This window comes from Lactuca serriola, chromosome 7 (genome assembly GCF_051521515.1).
Source record: "Lactuca serriola cultivar US96UC23 chromosome 7, Lser_US96UC23_V15, whole genome shotgun sequence".
In the NCBI taxonomy this organism is placed as follows: Eukaryota; Viridiplantae; Streptophyta; class Magnoliopsida; order Asterales; family Asteraceae; genus Lactuca; species Lactuca serriola.
The window spans coordinates 199,994,490-200,014,821 of NC_136414.1; the positions used below are offsets into that span (position 1 = coordinate 199,994,490).

A 20,332-nucleotide genomic window follows, 5' to 3' on the forward strand; every position below is an offset into this window, starting at 1 on the left:
TCCTTCAATATATGAAAACTAGACCTGCCAGTCTTATTTTTCTATTCTATATATGTAAGAGTTTGACAGTTTTTACCTAGCTCAAAGACCACAAGGCTACTAGGCTAGACTATATAGCCAACATATGCTAATTAAGTAAATAACTAAGAATAAAATGAACTCAAAAGGCCAAATGCTAACAATTAGCTGACGTGATGATATACTGTAAATTTCTTTTTTGAGAGTCGATGTGTGAATCTTTAATATAATAGGATGTGAGACTAATGCGTCACTTTTACAGTTGAGTCTAAAGTATTTACTTTCTACGTCCCTAGTCAAAAATTGACATATACATGTATATTGAAGTTAAATATAAAGTATTTAATTTGTATGTGCCTAGTCAAGATTGACATATCATATGGGTAATTAATTTGGGGATCAGACAAACTACATCAACTACGTTTCATAAGCTTTAAACCCATTAAGATTATCCTAAGCTGTTCAGTCATAATATATAGCTAATTTTCATAAAAGCTTGAAGCTTAGGTCAAAATATATGTATTGAACTAGAGATAAAATAATTTTATAATATAAATAAGAGATAATTAAGTGACGTGCTGTGAGAGGATTATTTCTTTGTTTCTTGTACACATGTTCTTAATTTTGTTTCAATGATAACTTTTGTAGGGCGAATAAAGGACCAAAGACTTTGTATGTTTGAAGAAGTTGAGATTTCTGGGCCCTTCAAAACACCCACCAAGTCAATCTTCATGACTTTGACCAAGTTAGGAGATTTATCATCCTTAATTTAAACTCCTCTCGAACCCTCTTCACATACAATCACACTACTCCACATAAAAAACACAAAGAAAAAGGGAACTACTTTATACACACACAAGCACACCCCAGTAATCCATATAGAAAAATCGCTAGAAGAAACTATGGATACTCAGAAGCAGCAGTTAAATAATAACTCTAATTATAGTAGAGAAGTAGTTGATGAAGAAGAAAACGTACCTCTTCCTGGGTTTCGTTTCCATCCCATGGATGAAGAGCTTGTTGGATTTTATCTACGGAGGAAGATTGAGAAGAAACCCATCAGCATCGAACTCATCAAGGAGATTGACATCTACAAATACGATCCTTGGGATCTTCCAAGTATGAATTAAATGCTTTATAATTATGCTTGTTTTATTTCTGCAAAAAAGAAAGAAGATTAAACTTTGATTAAGCTAAGTTTTAGGCATACAGGATGATATCGATGATGCTTGGCCACTTTCTTCATAATTAGAAACAAATATAGTTAAATGATTAAAAGCAGGTTTATCTTTTTGCTATACATGCAACTTTAATTTGATCTAAACACATCAAATAAATAACAATTTATGGTGGTTTAAAATGGTGTAGAAGGAAGTAATGCGGGAGAAAAGGAATGGTACTTCTTCTGTAGAAGAGGAAGGAAGTATAGGAACAGCATAAGACCTAACAGAGTGACCGGATCCGGTTTCTGGAAAGCTACCGGCATCGATCGTCCAATTTATTCCGGCGACGGATCAGTCTGCATCGGTCTCAAGAAGTCACTTGTTTACTACCGAGGAAGCGCCGGTAAAGGCACCAAAACGGAGTGGATGATGCACGAGTTTCGTCTTCCTCCTCATTCCGACAACCAAATCGACGATAAATCCATCGCTCCAGAAGCTGTAAGTATAAACCCTAACTAATTTACATCTCTATTCAATCGATCGGTATAAATTCTTATAGTATAAAACTATCACGAGACTTACATCAAACACCTTGCCTGCATGCAGGAAGTTTGGACGTTATGTAGAATTCTGAAGAGATCTCCATGCTACAAAAAAACATTACCCGAATGGAGAGAAGTAGCCACCAGAAAATCACCACCGATGGTTGATACAAGCAGTGGAGACTCCGATTACGATATGCAAAGCTACATTAGCTTTCAAGCTCCTGTAATCAACGATAACAAACCATTTGCGAATAATCATCTTCACCAACAACGCTATGGGACGACAAACCAGTTGATTATGGGGCAGGTAACGAGATCAACATTAACATCTGAGCCTCCATCGACGACGGCATCTTGCTCTAGCTTTTCCGGTCTAGATATGAATGAGTTCATTAAGCATGGAGATTGGGAAGATTTAAGAGCAGCTGTTGATCAGTTTTCTACTGCCGATCCTTTTATCTTTATGTAATGAGGGGTTGTACATTGTGCATATAGAATCGTACAAGCTTGTATCAGCTGCTTATATATACTGCTTATACTGTGCAAGTGCAATCCCTTTGTGTGACATTTGTAGGTTGTACTGTACAATTAACTGATACACGTGAGCTTCTATGCTCATTTATTGTAAACTATTCATTTTGTAGCAGAATAATTTACAGGTTTCGGGTTTTAGTCTTATGAATTGATTGATTGTCAATACTGTTAATCAGCACCACTATTAACATGATACAGCTTTGTATTTTATATATTGTGATTATCTTCTGTTTGCTTTTTTAAGAAACTCAACCGTGTTTGAACTTTGAAGATAGTTTATGAGCATACCGCATTGTTCGAAGATCCATTATCGGGCTTTGATTAGGAAGGTACAACCCAATAAAGCGTTATCAACTAATTCACTACCACCATCACAAACTGTAGCAGCCCGTAGGCCTGACAATCGGGTTGGGTTTGGGGTAGAGAGTCACGGGTTGGCAGGTTATAAAATATAAACTCAACTCAACCCATATAATATATGGGTTGGCGCATCATGGGTTTGTGGATTGGAAATCTCAACTCAACGAAAATATATGTGTTCGTAGGTTCACAAATTAGTGGTTCAAACCAAACTTATGTAACTCGTTTAATAAATAAGGGGATGTGTTCTTCGTTCGTAACTCGTGAGTATCAATAAAGATACGTGTTTTTTTTTTTTGATTATGGCATCGCAAATACAGACTAGCCACATACGAATATAAAAGAAATACAATGGTACCGAATATTACAAATACGGAAAGAAATCAGATTTCATTAATAATTATATATATATATATATATATATATATATATATATATGTGTGTGTGTGTGTGTGTGTGTGAAAAGTGAATATACATTACAGTCTCACCTAAACTTAGGTACTAAACCTCATGAAAATACGTTGTTTTACCATATAAAGATTGCGATTAAGGGATTCACGATTAACACTTGAAGATGTAGATTCGGGATCGAAGCAATAGTTTTGATAAGGAAACAAGAATATTGATTATCTTCGACCTTCATGACATTGGAAAACAGTAATGTCCGGTGGGATGAAGTAATAAACGATAATGGAGAAAAGAAAACATGGATGGTGAAATTATAATGGAGGAAAGAAATGTTATCGTGGATGGTATATTACCAAGTGAAAACCAAATCGGGTATTTTTACTAAGTTAAAACGACATATTTTAGAGGTTTAGTACATAAGTTTAGGTGAGACTGTAATGTATATTCCTTATCCCCTGTGTGTGTGTGTGTGTATATATATATATATATATATATATATATATATATATTGGTTGTCAGGTTGACCCGCAAACACAAACAGGTAATCCAACCCATCTCATGAAATAAATGGGTTGATGGGTTGGTGAGTCAAAAATCTCAACTTAAACCGATCTATTTTCGAGTTGGATCAGTGTCGGATTACGGGTTCGATCGAGAGATGTCACTCCTAATAGGAGGTTGATTGTATATTCACTCCCCTATCTTTGAGCATGACTGCCATATGGAACCTTCCTACATCGACCTCTAAATGAAGCATGAGACATTTAACGAGACTATCTTCAACCATGCAATTGATAATTGTGACAACTCCCGTAATGCCACATGTGTCGATAACTGTAACAACTCTCGTAAGGCCACATGGTTGTTGAGCTGATTTCTTTAGGCCGAAGATAAAGTACTGTTCAGAAAACCAGTAGAATTTTGAGGTATTAATGGAGTAAAGTGTAACACCCATATTTATAGGATAGTAAATAACAAAATTATAAGTATTCCAACGTCTTCTAATATCAGTTTTAACTATTTTTATTATCTAAACCACAACATAAGCAATAAAAGTAAAATACTGTCTTCGACTTAAAGTTTGGGATGTTACATTTTCATGAAATTCCTCCATCATCTTCCTAATTAAATATTCTTCATGTTATTTCCACTCCTACTTTCTAAATACTTTTTTGGGTTGTGCATATTTAAAGTTCTAATCGAGTAAACTTAGGGTTTAATAAGTTCGTGTTGTACATAGAATCTATCGGTTTAAAACCAAATAGTTTTATCATACATTCCAATACAAGTTATATAGTAGTACTTATCGTCCTATGACACAATTTAGGAGAATGTATAATTAATTTGAGAAAGAACAAATGCTCGTTTCCCCTTTCTTTTGGTACATCTCGTCCATTGTGTTAAAGTATTTTAAATATCCAAGGAAGTGTGTATAACTCTCAATTCCTATATTCACCATTCAACACACATGTCATGGTCACAGCTACTAAACACCCATTTATTCCCACAAAATGTGTCATCTCAAGAACTCGCATAATAGATTGACAATTCCAAATAACCTTTAAACGCAATTATATTTATCATAAAATATACTTGAATCAATATATAAATAAAACCATACATATAATACTTTTTGCATGATAAACACTTGTGTGAAAGCAAAACTAGAACACAAGAAAAACTTGCATTACAATCGATAAGCCTAAATAGAAGCTTTGTTCCTATCATCACCCTACATTTCATCAACAATTTTTCTATAACAACCATCCAAGGAAAACTTCATATATGTTCGTAATGTTTAGTTCCACTAACTGTATGTCGTGTTCTACAAATTAATTTTTTAATAACGAAGCTTAAGAAGTACCGTACAATGCTTACTTTTCAAGAAAATATTCAATCAGTTTTGTAACATCCATAAAATTCAAGCCAATTAAAACTTTTTCAACCAATTAAAAACCATTAATTATTACAAAGTGTTTTCAAAATAGTTTCATGTCAGAGTATCCCAGAAATCAAAATCATAAAAATGTGAGGAGCTATACGATCACGTTTTTGCCTTCCCACGATCATCTGAGATACCTGAAACCAAAACTGAAACTGAAACCCCGAAGCTTAGTGAGTTCCCCCAAAATACAGATACATAACAAACAATACACATAATATTAGCATGTAATGGGTCCACAGCTCGACATACTAGATTACCCCTGAGTCCTCAGTGTGAGTTTGGCTTTCCTTTCAGGCCTACAACTCACATCTGGCTTGCTTCCGAGCCCACAACATAAGTCTACTTTGCTCACGAGCCCGCAGCTTATAACTGGGTTGCCCTCTTCAGTCCTAAGACTGGAATATATCTGATCAGCCCTCAGTGCGAGTCTGGCATGCTCCCCTGGCCCTCGACCCACAACTTGAATGCCTAGGAGTCCTTGGTATGAGTCTGGTATGCTTTGTCGGCCCTCAGCTCATATCTGGAATACTCTAGGGTTTGTTGGTCACCGCACAAAGCAGTGCAACCTCAACCCTACCCACACAACATGTCGACATATAACAGCTAAATACGCATACAAATAATCAAACAATAACACAGATAGTCCTATAGAACTACCAAATTGGCATAGCAAACTAGCATGCATGACTATCTCGTACTAAACAAATCATCAACAGTAGGATATCAGATCCAAAGGGTCGGCGTTGGTGCTTTCGACTCCTTAGTATAGTGAGGATAACTCACCTCACAGATGTCGAATTGTAGTGATAAGGTCAAACTCTCGAAGCACACTCGCGAACTCCACCACCTATATTCACCATAGAACCACTTCCATAAATTTCTAATTTACTAAAATACCCCTAGAAGTCAAACTGGTCGACCCTTAGTCAAATTCAAAGTCAACAGTCAAGGTCGACACTACAGTCCATGTTGACCCAACTCGTTGAGTGCAGTTCATTGACTCGTTGAGTCCTTCTAGAACTTGAGAAATTGTGAAAACCCTGGTTGACTCACCGAGTTTCCAGACAACTCGTCGAGTCCATACGCGTCTAAATGTTAGGAAAACCCTAACTGACTCGTCGAGTCTCCTTACTGACTCGCCGAGTACATGCAGAAACCAACAACGGTTAGTCTTCATTGGACTCGCCGAGTTGACCATGCAACTCGTCGAGTCCCTTCAGTCAATTTCCCATTCAGACGTTTTTAAGTTATCCCAAAGCTCTAAATTGTAGATCCAGCTTCCTAAGACATGGTTTCCACGTAAAGTTGCAAATTTATGTACATGCATGGTCCTAAATGCCAAAACCGGAATAAGGGAAAGGTTAGCTTAATGGGAAAGGCCCAAGCTTACCAAATCTCATAACTTTATAGCTATAGGGACCAAGAGGAGTCCAGATCTGAAGTTACAAGTATAGATCTTTCCCTAATATTCTAAATGACTCCCAAATATGCTAAGGATAGCCCTAAACCCAAACATGAAGAGATTTAGCTAAGGATAGACCAAGTTAATGACTTGTTACCTTCAACATGATGCCAAGATGAAGTAGAGTCCTTTTTTTTTCTCGGAGCTTCTTATACTTCACACCTTCTTCACACAAAGAACCAAAATCACTTGTTATGTTTGCACCTGTGATGCCTAACTACTTATCTCAATATCCTTCCACGTTTCCTTCACGACTTTCTTCAGTCTTCTATCTTCCACTACCATCTATATCCTTTACCGCATCTCTCTTCTTGAAGCCTTGATTTTGCAGGCTATTCTGCTCATACGTGAATCCCCCAATTTGTTTGAAACTGGGTTCATGGGAAACCCGTTGGTCGATGGTGGGTACGTGTCTCGGCTTCTCCATTATTACGTGTTTCGTCTCCGCTTCTTTCAAAAAACCACCACCACCTCTAAATCTACCTCTATTGAAGTATACAGACATTTCAATTTCGGTTTTCTTTCTCATAAATCGATTGTACCCATCATCGGCTTCTCCATTAGAGTCGATCGTCTCCACAGCCTGATCCTCTCCACCGCCTCATTCCACCAACATACAGTCTTGCCCCCCTTCTTTAACACCACCGATTTATACAAAGCGACTGATTCTCTCTCCTTCTACCACTTCAATACTCTGCTTGCTTCCACCTTTTCCTCTTTCTCTAAGATTCTAATAACCTGATACAAATATTGCAATCTCATTTTGAAGTGTTGAAATTCAAATTATGGGAACGATTTCGTTTGGTGTTTGTAAGGAAAGATTTTCATGAACTAGGGCATACATAGCTGGAACAACAGATCAATCAGGTTGTTTGATTTTCGTTTCCATTGTGTTTTATATTTACTTTAATTTAGTGTTCCATCGTTTCTTCTGTTACAATCGACTATTGTAAGTGATTTTTCTGTTTGATTTTGTCTTTCCCTTTCAGCATCGAACCATCAACGGTCCACTAAACCATACCGGTACATTCTCTCTTCCATTATCAGCAATTTTCATTGCCTCCATCGCCTTCATTACTGACGACCATCTCCACCATTGCGCTCCATAGCTACATAGTGGATACTTCAGATTAGCTTTTGGAAACTATAAATACAGAGCAGGTAAAATAGTAAAACGGGAAACTTCAAGGTTTAGTGTTGTCAGTGGTATGTCAGAAGCAACGAATTATATAATGCTAATGGAGGGTAATAATTATGAAGACTGATCGAATTTATACCACTAATAATGGAATTAACTCTAAGATTGACTGGTCATTTAGGGTAGACTCTCCAATGACCAAACAGAAAGCAATTTACTAACAATTCCTTAGGCAAAAGTCATTCAAAGGGAGGAGAATGTTTGTATGTTCTATAGGAGCATGATGCCTTCAAGTAACTATCAACAAAATACTTTGTTAAGGTAATGATTTGTATGTTTTTCAGTTGTATTATTATTCCTGAATACCATTCCTTTAAGACGATGTATTTTGTGTCTTCATATTGCTTGACAAATGGTGATTAGCCCTCTGAATGCAACTATAGGATTATAGGATTTGCTACTTTGAAGTTAGCCAGTTGCGGAAGACAGATTAAGGCAGTTACATGTAATTTATCTTTAATATCTTTGTTTTCAAAAATCTTTATTTGTATTAACAACATATATTCTGAATCTATTACAGTTTTAATAATGAAATACAACCGACTTTAGGTTGATTGCCAGAGGTCTTTCGGAGAATCAACATTTGATTACTTCGGCATTGCTTCTTCTTATTACAATTTTGATTTCTTCATTCAAATTCTTTTATTCAGCGACTCTAATTTTTAATTGTCATAGTTCTTTACAGAGTGAAAGACTGATAATGATATGAAGAGTGAAAGACTGATAATGATATGAAGAGATTTGTTATGAACTCAACACACAAATTATCAATCTATTAATGAAACAATGGCAGCCTCTAAATGGTATTCCAGTTCATAACAAGAACAACGCGAAATGAGGAATTTAACAATAAGAATAGCTATTCGAGATGCTATGGTCTCCCAAAAGAAAAAGAAACTTCTAATATTCTGCCTGCCTCTCACTGAGAGGGACTCTTCCTTAAAAAGACTCCATAACAGAGGATCTGTCTTATTACCCAAATTACCCCTGCTGTCCCACCAACCTGGTACTGCCATCGTGGGTATTTCTGGTCCCCACAGACGTGGGAATCTTTTTGTGTCTCCTCTGATAGGTGAACTGCAATGGGGGTGCACTACATTACTCCTTCCCCAAAGGTTGACCTTGTCCTCAAGGTCAAATTCCGGAAATGTTTGTTGGATTGTCATGAAATCCTCCCAGGTTGATTCGAATTTCGGAACGTCTTTCCACTTGATCAATACCTCCATTCTGGGCCCATAGTCTTCCACTTGGTTCCTCACCCCTATAACCGTTTCTGGTTCCCAATTGAGTATCATTTCCTCCGATAGATGAGCTGGTAAGGTGGACCTTGCCACTGCATCTCCAATGGCTCTCCTTAGTTGCGAGACGTGGAACACCGGGTGAATTTTGGCAGACTCAGGTAACTGGAGCTGATAAGCGATCGACCCAATCTTTTTGATGATCAAATAAGGTCCATAGTATCGAGCTGCTAACTTCTGGAATGGTCTGTGAGCCATCGATCGTTGTCGGTATGGTTGTAGTTTCAGGAACACCCACTCCCCTTCATTGAATGACACGTCCTTGCGATTTCTATCCGCCAACCTTTTCATTTTCTGTTGAGCTTGTGTGAGATGTCCCTTAAGATCATCAAGGATTGCATCTCTTTCCAGAAGTTGTTCTTCTACAGAGGATACAGCTGTCTGTCCTTTTTGCATCCTAAGTATTTCGGGTGGATCTCGACCATATAAAGCCTTAAAGGGAGTGATCTTTCCGGACGTGTGATAAGCTGTATTATGCCAAAACTCCGCCCAATGTAACCATTTCGACCAAGACCGGGGCTTCCCTTGAATGAAGCAACGAAGGTAGAGTTCCACTGATTTGTTAACTATCTCCGATTGGCCATCTGTTTGCGGGTGGTAGGCGGTGCTCCTGAGCAAGTTGGTGCCCTGCAGTTTAAATAATTCGCACCAAAACAGACTCATAAAAACCTTGTCCCGGTCAGAAACAATGGACTTGGGAAACCCATGAAGCCTCACAACTTCCTTGATGAATATGGCTGCCACCGAAACCGCAGTGAACGGGTGTTTCAAGGCTATGAAGTGTGAATATTTGCTGAGTCGGTCCACCACCACGAGAATGGAATTGTACCCCTTCGAATTCGGAAGCCCTTCTATGAAGTCCATAGAAATGTCATCCCATACTTGATCTGGGACTGGAAGAGGTTGTAGAAGTCCAGTTGGGTGGGTGTTTAATGATTTCTGTGTTTGACAAATTTGACATTCCCGCACATACTTTTGAACCGCTTTTCTCATTCCTAGCCAAAACCATTCGAAGGCCAGCCTTTGATATGTTCTCAGCTCACCCGCGTGTCCCCCGATCACAGAATCATGGAATTCGTGTAACAGGCTCGGTATCAATGTGGAATTGTGGGGAATTACCAACCTACCCTTGTATAAAAGTCTATTATTCTCCACTGAATACCCGACATGGCTCTTGTTACCTTCAGTGATGTCTATCTTCACTTGTTGAATGAATGGATCATCCCCGATTTCTTCATTAAGCTTCTCCAAGGGTAAGGACCATGTTGAATAGAGCACCTGTAATTCTGGGTTAGAATCACTCCTTGGTGAGAGAGCGTCCGCTACCTTATTCGTGGGACCTGGCTTGTAGTGAATTTCAAAATCAAACCCCATCAGCTTGTACATCCATTTCTGGTATTCCGGGCCAACCTCCCTTTGCTCCATTAGAAACTTCAGACTTCGTTGATCAGTTTTGATGATGAAGTGTCTTCCCATCAAATAGTGTCTCCATTTCCTTACCGCCAGGACTATAGCCATTAGTTCTTTCTCATAAATGGACTTGAGTTGGTTCCTTACTCCAAGGACTTGGCTGTAGTAGGCAATGGGATGTCCATCTTGTGTTAAGACGGCCCCAAGGCCAGTTCCAGATGCATCCGTTTCCACACTAAAAACCTTAGAAAAGTTAGGTAGTGCGAGGATGGGCGTATTTGTGAGAGCAGATTTCAGAGCCATAAAAGCCTCTGTGGCCTCCTTACTCCAACTGAAACAGTCCTTCCTCAGCTGGTCGGTCATTGGTGTTGCAATTCTCGCGTAGCCAGCTATAAACTTCATGTAATACCCCGTGAGCCCTAAAAATCCTCTCAACTCCTTAACAGTTGTCGGAAGAGGCCAGGCCACCACAGCCTTAATTTTTTCATCATCTACCACCACACCATGTTCCGACACCACATGACCCAGATAGGCGATCCTACATTTACCCAATTCACATTTGCTTGGATTGGCATACAATTCATGTTTGACAAGAATCTCCAACACTATTTCCAAATGCCTGACGTGTTGTTCTTCCGTTTGACTATAAATTAGAATGTCATCAAAGAAGACTAATACGAACCGCCGAAGGAAGGGCTTGAAGATCTCATTCATGACAGATTGGAACGTGGCTGGGGCATTCGTCAAGCCGAACGGCATGACAGTAAACTCATAATGACCTTCGTGGGTCCTAAAAGCGGTTTTTGGCACATCCTCCTCCTTCATCCGAATTTGGTGGTACCCGGATTTTAAATCCAGTTTTGAAAAGATTCTCGACCCGTGTAATTCATCCAAAAGCTCGTCTATAACTGGGATTGGAAACTTGTCTTTAACGGTGATCTTGTTAAGACTTCTATAATCCACACAAAATCTCCAAGACCCATCTTTTTTTTTACTAACAAAACCGGGCTCGAGAAGGGACTACGGGAAGGTTGTATGATTCCCGATTGGAGCATATCACGTAACAGCTTTTCAATCTCCGTCTTTTGGGCGTAAGAATACCTGTAGGGCCTTACTGAAACCGGTCCGGCACCGGCCTTCAATTGGATAGCATGTTGTTGGTTCCGTGGTGGTGGAAGACCACCCTTCCAATTAAACACCTTAGCGAAATTCCAGACCAAATGGGATAGATACGGTGGAGCTGGTGGTACGTCTAGAGTCGGGGCCTGCATCTCCAGGTGGCTGTATTGGACCAAGTATCCTCCCCCAACTGCCCCAAGAGTTCTCACCATGGTTTACAAGGAAATTCTAGCTCGTTCCAAGGAAGGATCCCCCCGTAAGGTGACCCACTGCCCATTCACCTGAAACTTCATTATTTGAGTCTTCCAATTAGTAGTAACCGCTCCCAACTTCTCTAGCCATTGAATTCCTAAGATAACATCGGAATTGCCAAGAGTGAGAGGAAGGAAATCCTCCGTGATATCTAAGCCCTGCACCTGTAGAAGAATCCCTTGGCACTTTCCTGTTCCTGAAACTGCCTTCCCTGTCCCCAAGGAAACTCCAAACTCAGCGGTTGGTATGACAGGTATGTGGAGCTGGTTAATGGTTTGCAGAGAGAGAAAATTATGAGTTGCCCCTGGATCAATAAGGACCACCACTTCTGATTCTGCTATGGTTCCTTTGAGTTTGAGAGTTTTTGGGTTTGTTAGCCCCATCACTGAATTGAGGCAGATGCCTGATAAGGTTGTGATTTCTTGGGGAGGAGTTTCTGTCTCTTCCGATTGAGGGTCCGTTTCCTCTCTCTCTTCTTCCTGCATGAGCAAGACACTCAACTCCTTTTTGCATTGATGGCCTGGGTTCCATTTATCATCACATCGATAACACAACCCCTTCTCTTTTTTGTGTTATAGTTCCTTATCTGTCAACCTTCTTACTTCCCCTGATACTCGATTATTCACCGTCTGGCTCGCTGGGGTATAGATTGGAGGTGACGCTATGCTCTTGGAGGAGTAGATGGTAGTTTTAATGGGAGTAATCAAGGGTGTTCCTGATATGCTTCCAGTGGTGTTCGTTCGCTGTGTGACAGGAGAGGGATGTGGTTTGCGTTTTAGTTGGGATTGAAGCTTCTGTTCGGCCTTGATAGCCATCGTCATGGCTTGTTCAACGGACATGGGGCTCAATAACTGGACCTCCGACCTAATTTCTTCATTTAGCCCATTGAGGAATTGGCCCAAAGTGATGTCTTCGGGTATGTTGCTTAGCGGGGCAAGTCGTTCAATAAATGCTCGCTGGTACTCTAAAACTGACCCAGTCTGAGTTAGGGCGAGCCATTGTTGCTGTAACGTACCTGCATTAGTCGGTCGAAACTGCCTCAATAACAGCGATTTCATCTCCATCCATCGCGTCACCGGTCGACGAGTGTGTTCCCACTGAAACCACAGAAGGGCGTCGCCTTCAAGGGCTACCACCGCTGCCTCCAGCTTATCCGCCTCTGATAGTCTGTAAAAGTTGAAGTATCGTTCAGCCCTCAAGATCCAGCCGTCCGGATTTTCACCGTCAAACAAGGGCATATCCAGTTTCCTGAACCTCCAATTGGTTCCTCCACCGTACTCGCCTCCTTGTGACCGGCCTCCACCGTCGCTGCTTCCACCCGTACCTGAACCACCGCTCCCCGTTGGTTTGGATCCTCCACTGTTATCCTTCGGGGTTTCCATCATGGAGATAACAGGTTCGTCGAATGATTCTCCTTCTTTCGACTTCTTTCCTCTACCGAGGGCCCTTAATACCTCTTCAAACTTCTGGTCCATTTTCATCTGTATTGAAGCGATAGAGTCAGCCTGTTGTTGGATGTTGTTGGATCTGGTGTCCTTGATTCTCCATTCTGTCGTTCAAATGCCCTAACTCTGCCTCTAAGGATTCAACCCTCTTGAGTTGGGCTCCTCCCACTTCTTTTCCTCCGGCCATGATCCCAGATGATTGCTCTAATACCAATTTGTTATGAACTCAACACACAAATTATCAAATCTATTAATGAAACAATGGCAGCCTCTAAATGGTATTCCAGTTCATAACAAGAACAACGCGAAATGAGGAATTTAACAATAAGAATAGCTATTCGAGATGCTATGGTCTCCCAAAAGAAAAAGAAACTTCTAATATTCTGCCTGCCTCTCACTGAGAGGGACTCTTCCTTAAAAAGACTCCATAACAGAGGATCTGTCTTATTACCCAAATTACCCCTGCTGTCCCACCAACCTGGTACTGCCATCGTGGGTATTTCTGGTCCCCACAGACGTGGGAATCTTTTTGTGTCTCCTTCTCTGATAGGTGAACTGCAATGGGGGGTGCACTACATTACTGGAGCACCAAACTCAAGAAGCAGCATTAGATCATTTTATGACCAAAGGTTATGTAAATTCAAATTTCATTAAGCATGAAAAAGTATTATCATCTACTCATTGAGTTGGATATTGGATTTTGAATCATACAAGTAATTTATACAAAATAATCAATGACATTTAGGCACTTAAGAGTTTGACTAAACAAAGTATTTACTCAAAAACTATTTCCTCTATCCTATGAGATTGCAACATTTATATTTTCATGATAGTTTAGGGTGTTTTAGATCCCAGCACACACATCAGCCATATTGCAAAGTGTAAACAAACTTAGGTTTTACCGAGTATCATGTGTGGTTTTGTTGCTTTCTGTCATAAAAATTATTATGTTTGTCAACAAAGTAAAAAATTTTGTCTTTGCTCTTTTGTTATTTGAATCTCATTATCTAATTTGAAGACCGGATTTCTCAAACATGGCAAAAAGTATGACGTCTAGATGGAGCAGAATGTTTGCATGAAACCAAGCCATTGAGAAAACTCAGTCACAACATTTCTGCAGTTGATAAAGAAGTTGCAGAGAACTAATGTATGAAGATGGAAAAGCAAAGAATGCTAATGGAAATAAAGTGAGTTGTACAATAAGTCAATATCTGAAGAAAAACCAACTATGCCTCCTCTCTTTATTTCTCAATATGGCTACTTCAAATTCATCAAAGATAAATGGTACCCTAAAATTAAAATAGTCATTATTGTATCAATAGACATGGATTTTAGTTAGAATTCAACAATTCATTTATCAAATATTTTCACTGTTTCTCTATGTACTTCAGATCTATTCAATATGTACCAACATTATCAATATTCATTTTGAAATGCAAGTCATCTTCGCACATAATGTTGTTTCCTTTATCGATTCTACCCCGCAATGCAGGGTTTATTTCTAGTTTATAATAAAAAAGAAAAGCTAACCAACTATTATTATCTGCTAACAAATTTGCAGGAAAAAAATAATTACTCAAATTCAAAAACGTATATTCAAAGTTTGAATTTTCTGGATTATTCAAACAACCGTCTGCCCATAAACTCACAACCTACCCTGCTTGCTTAATTTATCCTCTCAACAAACCCATTTGGCAAGCACACTCTGGATCGTTTAAGTTGATCCACCCCCCCCCCCCCCCCAAAAAAAAAAAAAAAAAAAAAAACAGAAGATGAAGAAGCAGCAAAAGCGGAGTCGATCGGATTTCGCGTAACCATAATGAAAGGTTGCTGATTGATCTGTTCTAAACCTAAAGCCAACTTGGACCTGAGTCTTTTGGTTGTCTGTCAAAGCCATGTCATGAATTCTTTCGCTTTTGCGTACCCATCAGAAGCCAATTTACTCCATTTTCATGAGTGGTCCAATGTGATAAACCCACATCATTGAAATGTCGCTGGAAAATTTCTTTCCTTCTTCACTCGCAAGAACTTCTTAGCATTCGATAAAGTAGAAACAAGTTCATCAGAATATGAATTCATTTCAGAGCAGAGAGCAAGCAGAGCTGCTCACGTAAAGAGCAGATTAAGGTAAAAATGATGGTGAAGGAAGACGGGATTCACGTGGAGTGTATTTCTGGAAACCTCGTATCTCCTTTGGTAGGTATAATGGTTTTACTAAAAAGCCATTGAATAATTAATTAAACTCTAAATAGAATTAAGGGCATAATTGTCATTTTAAAAAAAATCAGTGGATGTATCAATAACATCGGTGGAATTATCACCTCCCTTACTGGATCTCACTGGACAATTGAACAAATCTATCACCTTTGTTACAACCGGAAGTTTTAAACCACACTTAAACCACACCCGGAGGAGATTTGCCCCCAAACAAATAAATGATCTAATGAATCATCAACACCACCATAAACTACACAAAAGGTATGAGAACCCCCCCCCCCCCCCCCCTTCTCGCCAAAATTAAAGTTTCTGCTACTTCTGAGTATCTATAGATTCTTCTAACGATTTTGTATATTGATTATTACATGTCATTAAAAGGTACATAATACCAACAAATACGTGTCATTAAAATTCAAGTTATAAATGAGCACGCCAGAGTCTGTGTCATATATTTACAACATTGTTGCATACTTGCATGTATGTCTCATAAAACAAAATAAAATATCTTATACAAAAAATACAATCCACTGTATAAAATATATATATATATATATATATATATATATATATATATATATATTGCTAATATGGTTTACATACTCCTATAATTTGTAAAACATGTAAGTACATTAAAATTCTACAAATGCAAATAATCATTCCAAGTAACTAGACCCCTTTCTCAATTAACACCTCCCTCTTTCTCTTCAACTCGCCAATTGCTTTTGCTTACAGCTTGTCCTCAAAATCAGACAATGGTGTCATCTGCTCCTTCAAACCCTTCCTCTTCCTAATCTGTCCCACAAGTGTACTAGCTTGACTCCCAGCCTCCAAAGGATCCGAACCCATCATATCCCAATGATCAAACACTGACTGAGGAAACGCTTGACCTGAAGTCGAAGCCCTCAAAGCAGCAGAAAATCCAAAAGATTCAACCACAGGGAGATACGCTTTAATGTTGTACAAAGGAGTCCCTTGCCTCTGCATCTCCTCAAACACATGCCCACGCCTTTGATTCAGCACACTGTAGATTCCACCAAGTGCCTGCTCTGGTGCTTGAATTTCCACCAAGTAAACCGGCTCCAACAACCGTGGTTTTGCGGTCAGCTGAGACGCATAGATCACACGTCGGGCAGTCGGGATAACTTGTCCACCACCACGATGAATAGCATCAGCATGGAGCACAACATCACACACTTCAAAACAGATACCTCTCATGTTCTCTTCAGCCAACGCGCCTTCCTTTGATGCCCATTGGAAACCAGCAACAACCGAATCCTTGATTTCGTTCAAGTACTGGACTCCCTTACACATGTCAACAACCATGTTGGGTCCAGTGGTTTCGGGTCCAAAACACCAGATCTTCTTGGCAAGATCCTTGTCCCAACCGAATTCTTCTGAGAGAATCTTTCCTCGAACTTTCGGGTCGTCACGTGGACCAATACGCCCTTCGTCGATGGCTTCCGCCAACCCTTCCTCCATTGGACGCGCTTCCATGTACAAACGGTTATGTTTGTTGGGGGATTTGCTCATCACAGTGCGTGAAGATTTCTCCAAAACAGTCTCACGGAAGGACACAACCGGGTCAGATACAACAATTTCAGCTCCACCCATGAAGTCATCTTGCAAATCTTTCAAACAGATTTCCAAATGGAGCTCACCAGCTCCAGCGATAATGTGTTCCCCGGATTCCTCAATGGTACAAACAACCATAGGATCAGATTTAGACAATCTCTTTAGACCTTCAACCAATTTTGGCAAATCAGATGCAACCTTACACTGGACTGCAACACGGACAACCGGAGACACGGAAAACTTCATGGCACGAATGGGATGAGCCTCGGTTTCCTTTTCATTAGTTAGAGTGGCATTTTTGGTAATAAACTGATCCAAACCAACAAGAGCGACTGTGTTTCCACAAGGAACATCTTCCACAGTTTCTTGTTTCTTTCCCATCCAGATAACAGTTCTCTGAACACTCTTAACATACAGATCTTTCTTCTCGCCCGGGACGTAGTTCGGACCCATGATCCGGACCTTCAAACCGGTAGAAACCCGACCGGCAAACACACGCCCGAAAGCGAAAAACCGACCCTTGTCGGATGCGGGAATCATCTTGGATACATAAAGCATGAGAGGACCATCAGGGTCACAGTTTCTGATGGCATTGGCGTACTGATCATCCAAAGGACCTTCATAAAGATTCTCCACACGGTATCTCTGGGCAGTATGTGGTGAAGGCAAATGAAATATCATCATTTCAAGTAGAGCAGTAGCAGCTGGAAGCCATGTCTGCATCACACGCTTCATCAAAGCCTTTCCCATCAACTCCTTCTCTTCTCCTTTCATGGTGACACCAAGTTTCGCCAACATAGGCCACAAGATATCCTTCTGGTCATTCATGCACGTGTTGATAATCTGCTTAATGGGCTCATAACAAAACTGAACAAACCCACGTTTGCAGGTAGCTGTTCCGGTGCTCTTTGTAGTCCACTTCTTGGTTTTTGGGTCAAAATAGTTCTCACCCCAAAGCCTCTCCATCATCTTTGCCTCATCAACACCGAATTTGGAAGCGTACATTTTAGCGAAATTAGTAAGAGTAAACGCCCACCCGTGGAGCCCGGCTGAAAACGCGACTGTACCTTTCTCGGGGTACACCATGACATCACCCAAAAGTGGGTCCTCATATGTAGCCATGATGACATTTGCGTTTTCAATAACTCTCTGGAAAGTTTGATACGCTTCTTCACCATCGACTTGAAGTTCAAGGAAACATCGGTCCATTTTGTTGACAGTCAACACGGGTCGGATTCTTTCACCAAGAGCTTGACGAAGGACAGTTTCGGTTTGGACACAAACGCCCTCGATACAGTCAACAACCACAAGTGCACCATCAGTGATACGAAGGGCAGCAGTGACTTCTGAGGAAAAGTCAACGTGTCCGGGTGAGTCAATGAGATTGATGAGGTACTCGTTTCCGTTTCTTTCTCCCTTGAAGGCCTTGAGGGCTGCATCGGTCATTTCATAGTAAAGGGAGATACCGGTTGACTTGATGGTGATACCACGTTCCGCCTCGTCAGCACGGGTGTCAGTCATACGGACATCACCAGCAACTTCTTGGGCAATGATACCAGCAGCAGCCACAAGAGAATCAGTCAAAGTGGATTTTCCTATAAAGATTAACATATGAAAAAACATTAGTAAACAAAACATGAAAATTTTCCAATATTAGATATGATATTAAACAAATTGAATAGAGATGTAAGAAGTTAAAGTACCATGATCAACATGAGCAATAACAGACATGTTACGAATGTTATGCTTGTAGTCCATAATCCTACGAAGCTCTTCAGCTGTGAACTTCACCTGTTTTGTTAAGAAGACAACTAGTTCATAAGGTGAGCTTCATTGGTAAGAAATAAAATAATCCAAGAAAGATGTAAATTCATAACAAGGGTGAAACAATGAGTTACCATTTTTCCTGCTGTTTAGTTGTCTCGAACAAAAATGTAGTTCGAATGCTTCTAACAGAAATCCTGTCAAAAAAGAGCAGAGAGTAGATTAGTTTAGAGGTGGATTTGAACTTGCAAATATGAATGATAGCTCACATGAATTCAGTTTGTACGTAACTAGTTAAATTGTACAAAAAAACAAATTAAATCCAACAAACAAAAAATACTCCATGTGACATAAAATTTATAAACAAGTATCAAAAGCATCAGTTGTGGAATGCATGCTTCAAAAATATCAAATTCCACCAAAGAACAGAGAGTTTCAAATCTAAGATGTCCAAGTCAACTGAAAGATTAACAAATGGTAACTCTGTACATATTCAACAAAAATAAATAAATAAAATACAAGATTCATGTATTTTGAATAAAGGTGGAAAAGATCATACAACGTGTACGATTGCTGTTTTTTTATAAAATCAGAAGCTTATTCAACCAACTTCATATCCTACAACACCGATATATGCTTAGTCAACCTATCATGATCGCTTTGAATACCTAATAACATACCGAAAACCATTCAATCAAACAAATCCAAATCCATTCAAACAAAACAAGTTCAATCTTATGTAAATCAGATAACAATAACCACTTAAATCGCTTCACTAAACAACATGTAGTATAATACATACATCATCTACAATAACGAAACATATACTACTGATATTGAGCACCGAAAAAACAAATCAAACAACACAAATAGCCGATAATAATCAAGATCGAAAACATATCAGATGAAATAATCAATGAGTATAGACGTTTAGATCGAGTTTACCTAGAAGAAAACGAGAGGGAGCGGCGGCGAAGGTAGATGAGCTCTCAGACTGCTCCCATTCGTGACTATTGGGAAGTCGATTGGCCAAATATATTAAAAAAGGTGGAAAAAACCTTAAACCCCGGGTTTGGTACCCCTGAGACAAGTTGATATTCGCACAAGCCAAACCTCTTGTCAAACCCATATTGATTTGACTTGGGGGCTGTGGTTTGTGTGTAAGGGATATTCTATTCTATTTTATCATTTATACATTATGATTTTTTAAATATTTTTATTGGTTATAGTTATATTGTTTTCTTGAAAAAAAATATTAAAAATAGTTATCTATAAATTGACTTTTGATAAAAATGTTTATAAGAGCATTAGGTGTGGGTAACAAGATGCAAGACCAAATGTGTCACCTCACATGTCACCTAAGCTAATGGTGTCATGACACCAAGTGGAGAAATGGACAATAAGATGCAACACCAACTTTTAGAAAATAAATATTTTTATTTTTCTATTTTTTTTACTTTTTTTTTTGCTTTCGTTTTTTTTTCTTTTTGTGTTCTTTTAATAACTAATATATTTTTTATAAAACATATAATTTTAAATACAAAAAAAAAAAGACATAATATTTAAAATCTAAAATTCCGATTACAATTAAAAAAACATAATTTTAAATCTAAATTAATAAC

The 20,332-nt window shown here is 39.2% G+C and overlaps 2 protein-coding genes and 1 long non-coding RNA gene across 5 annotated transcripts; 2 read left to right on the plus strand and 1 right to left on the minus strand.

Annotated features, from left to right (window-relative positions):
• The first annotated feature begins 821 nt into the window (after positions 1-821).
• Positions 822-2,470, plus strand: LOC145064869 (transcription factor JUNGBRUNNEN 1-like). The gene is made up of 3 exons (XM_079012238.1): positions 822-1,137; positions 1,387-1,679; positions 1,788-2,470. Exons 1-3 carry the CDS (start codon positions 921-923, stop codon positions 2,193-2,195), a joined length of 918 nt encoding a protein of 305 aa, XP_078868364.1. The 5' UTR covers positions 822-920; the 3' UTR covers positions 2,196-2,470.
• A 4,098-nt stretch (positions 2,471-6,568) lies between these two features.
• LOC145063179 (uncharacterized) lies at positions 6,569-14,886 on the plus strand. 3 transcript variants are annotated; one of them, XR_013687864.1, is made up of 3 exons: positions 6,604-7,302; positions 7,425-7,894; positions 14,176-14,886. It is a non-coding gene; the product is annotated as an uncharacterized LOC145063179 (long non-coding RNA). The 3 variants fall into 3 exon arrangements; XR_013687865.1 differs by having other exon boundaries at positions 14,203-14,886; XR_013687863.1 differs by lacking the exon at positions 14,176-14,886 and having other exon boundaries at positions 6,569-7,302; positions 7,425-13,899.
• An 874-nt stretch (positions 14,887-15,760) lies between these two features.
• Positions 15,761-19,781, minus strand: LOC145062914 (elongation factor 2-like). Its single transcript, XM_079010504.1, has 4 exons — positions 19,656-19,781; positions 18,845-18,907; positions 18,650-18,737; positions 15,761-18,541 (listed from the first exon to the last, which is right to left on the minus strand). Exons 2-4 carry the CDS (start codon positions 18,845-18,847, stop codon positions 16,101-16,103), a joined length of 2,532 nt encoding a protein of 843 aa, XP_078866630.1. The 5' UTR covers positions 18,848-18,907; positions 19,656-19,781; the 3' UTR covers positions 15,761-16,100.
• Positions 19,782-20,332: the final 551 nt, after the last annotated feature.

Excerpts from the sequence above, each read along its gene's own strand:
- LOC145062914 (XM_079010504.1), bottom strand. Across the intron at positions 18,542-18,649 it reads TATTGCTCATGTTGATCATG|GAAAATCCACTTTGACTGAT; the intron begins GTACTTTAACTT and ends TAATCTTTATAG.
- LOC145064869 (XM_079012238.1), top strand. The coding sequence starts at position 921 with ATGGATACTCAGAAGCAGCAGTTAAATAATAACTCTAATTATAGTAGA. Across the intron at positions 1,138-1,386 it reads CGATCCTTGGGATCTTCCAA|AAGGAAGTAATGCGGGAGAA; the intron begins GTATGAATTAAA and ends AAAATGGTGTAG. Across the intron at positions 1,680-1,787 it reads AATCCATCGCTCCAGAAGCT|GAAGTTTGGACGTTATGTAG; the intron begins GTAAGTATAAAC and ends GCCTGCATGCAG.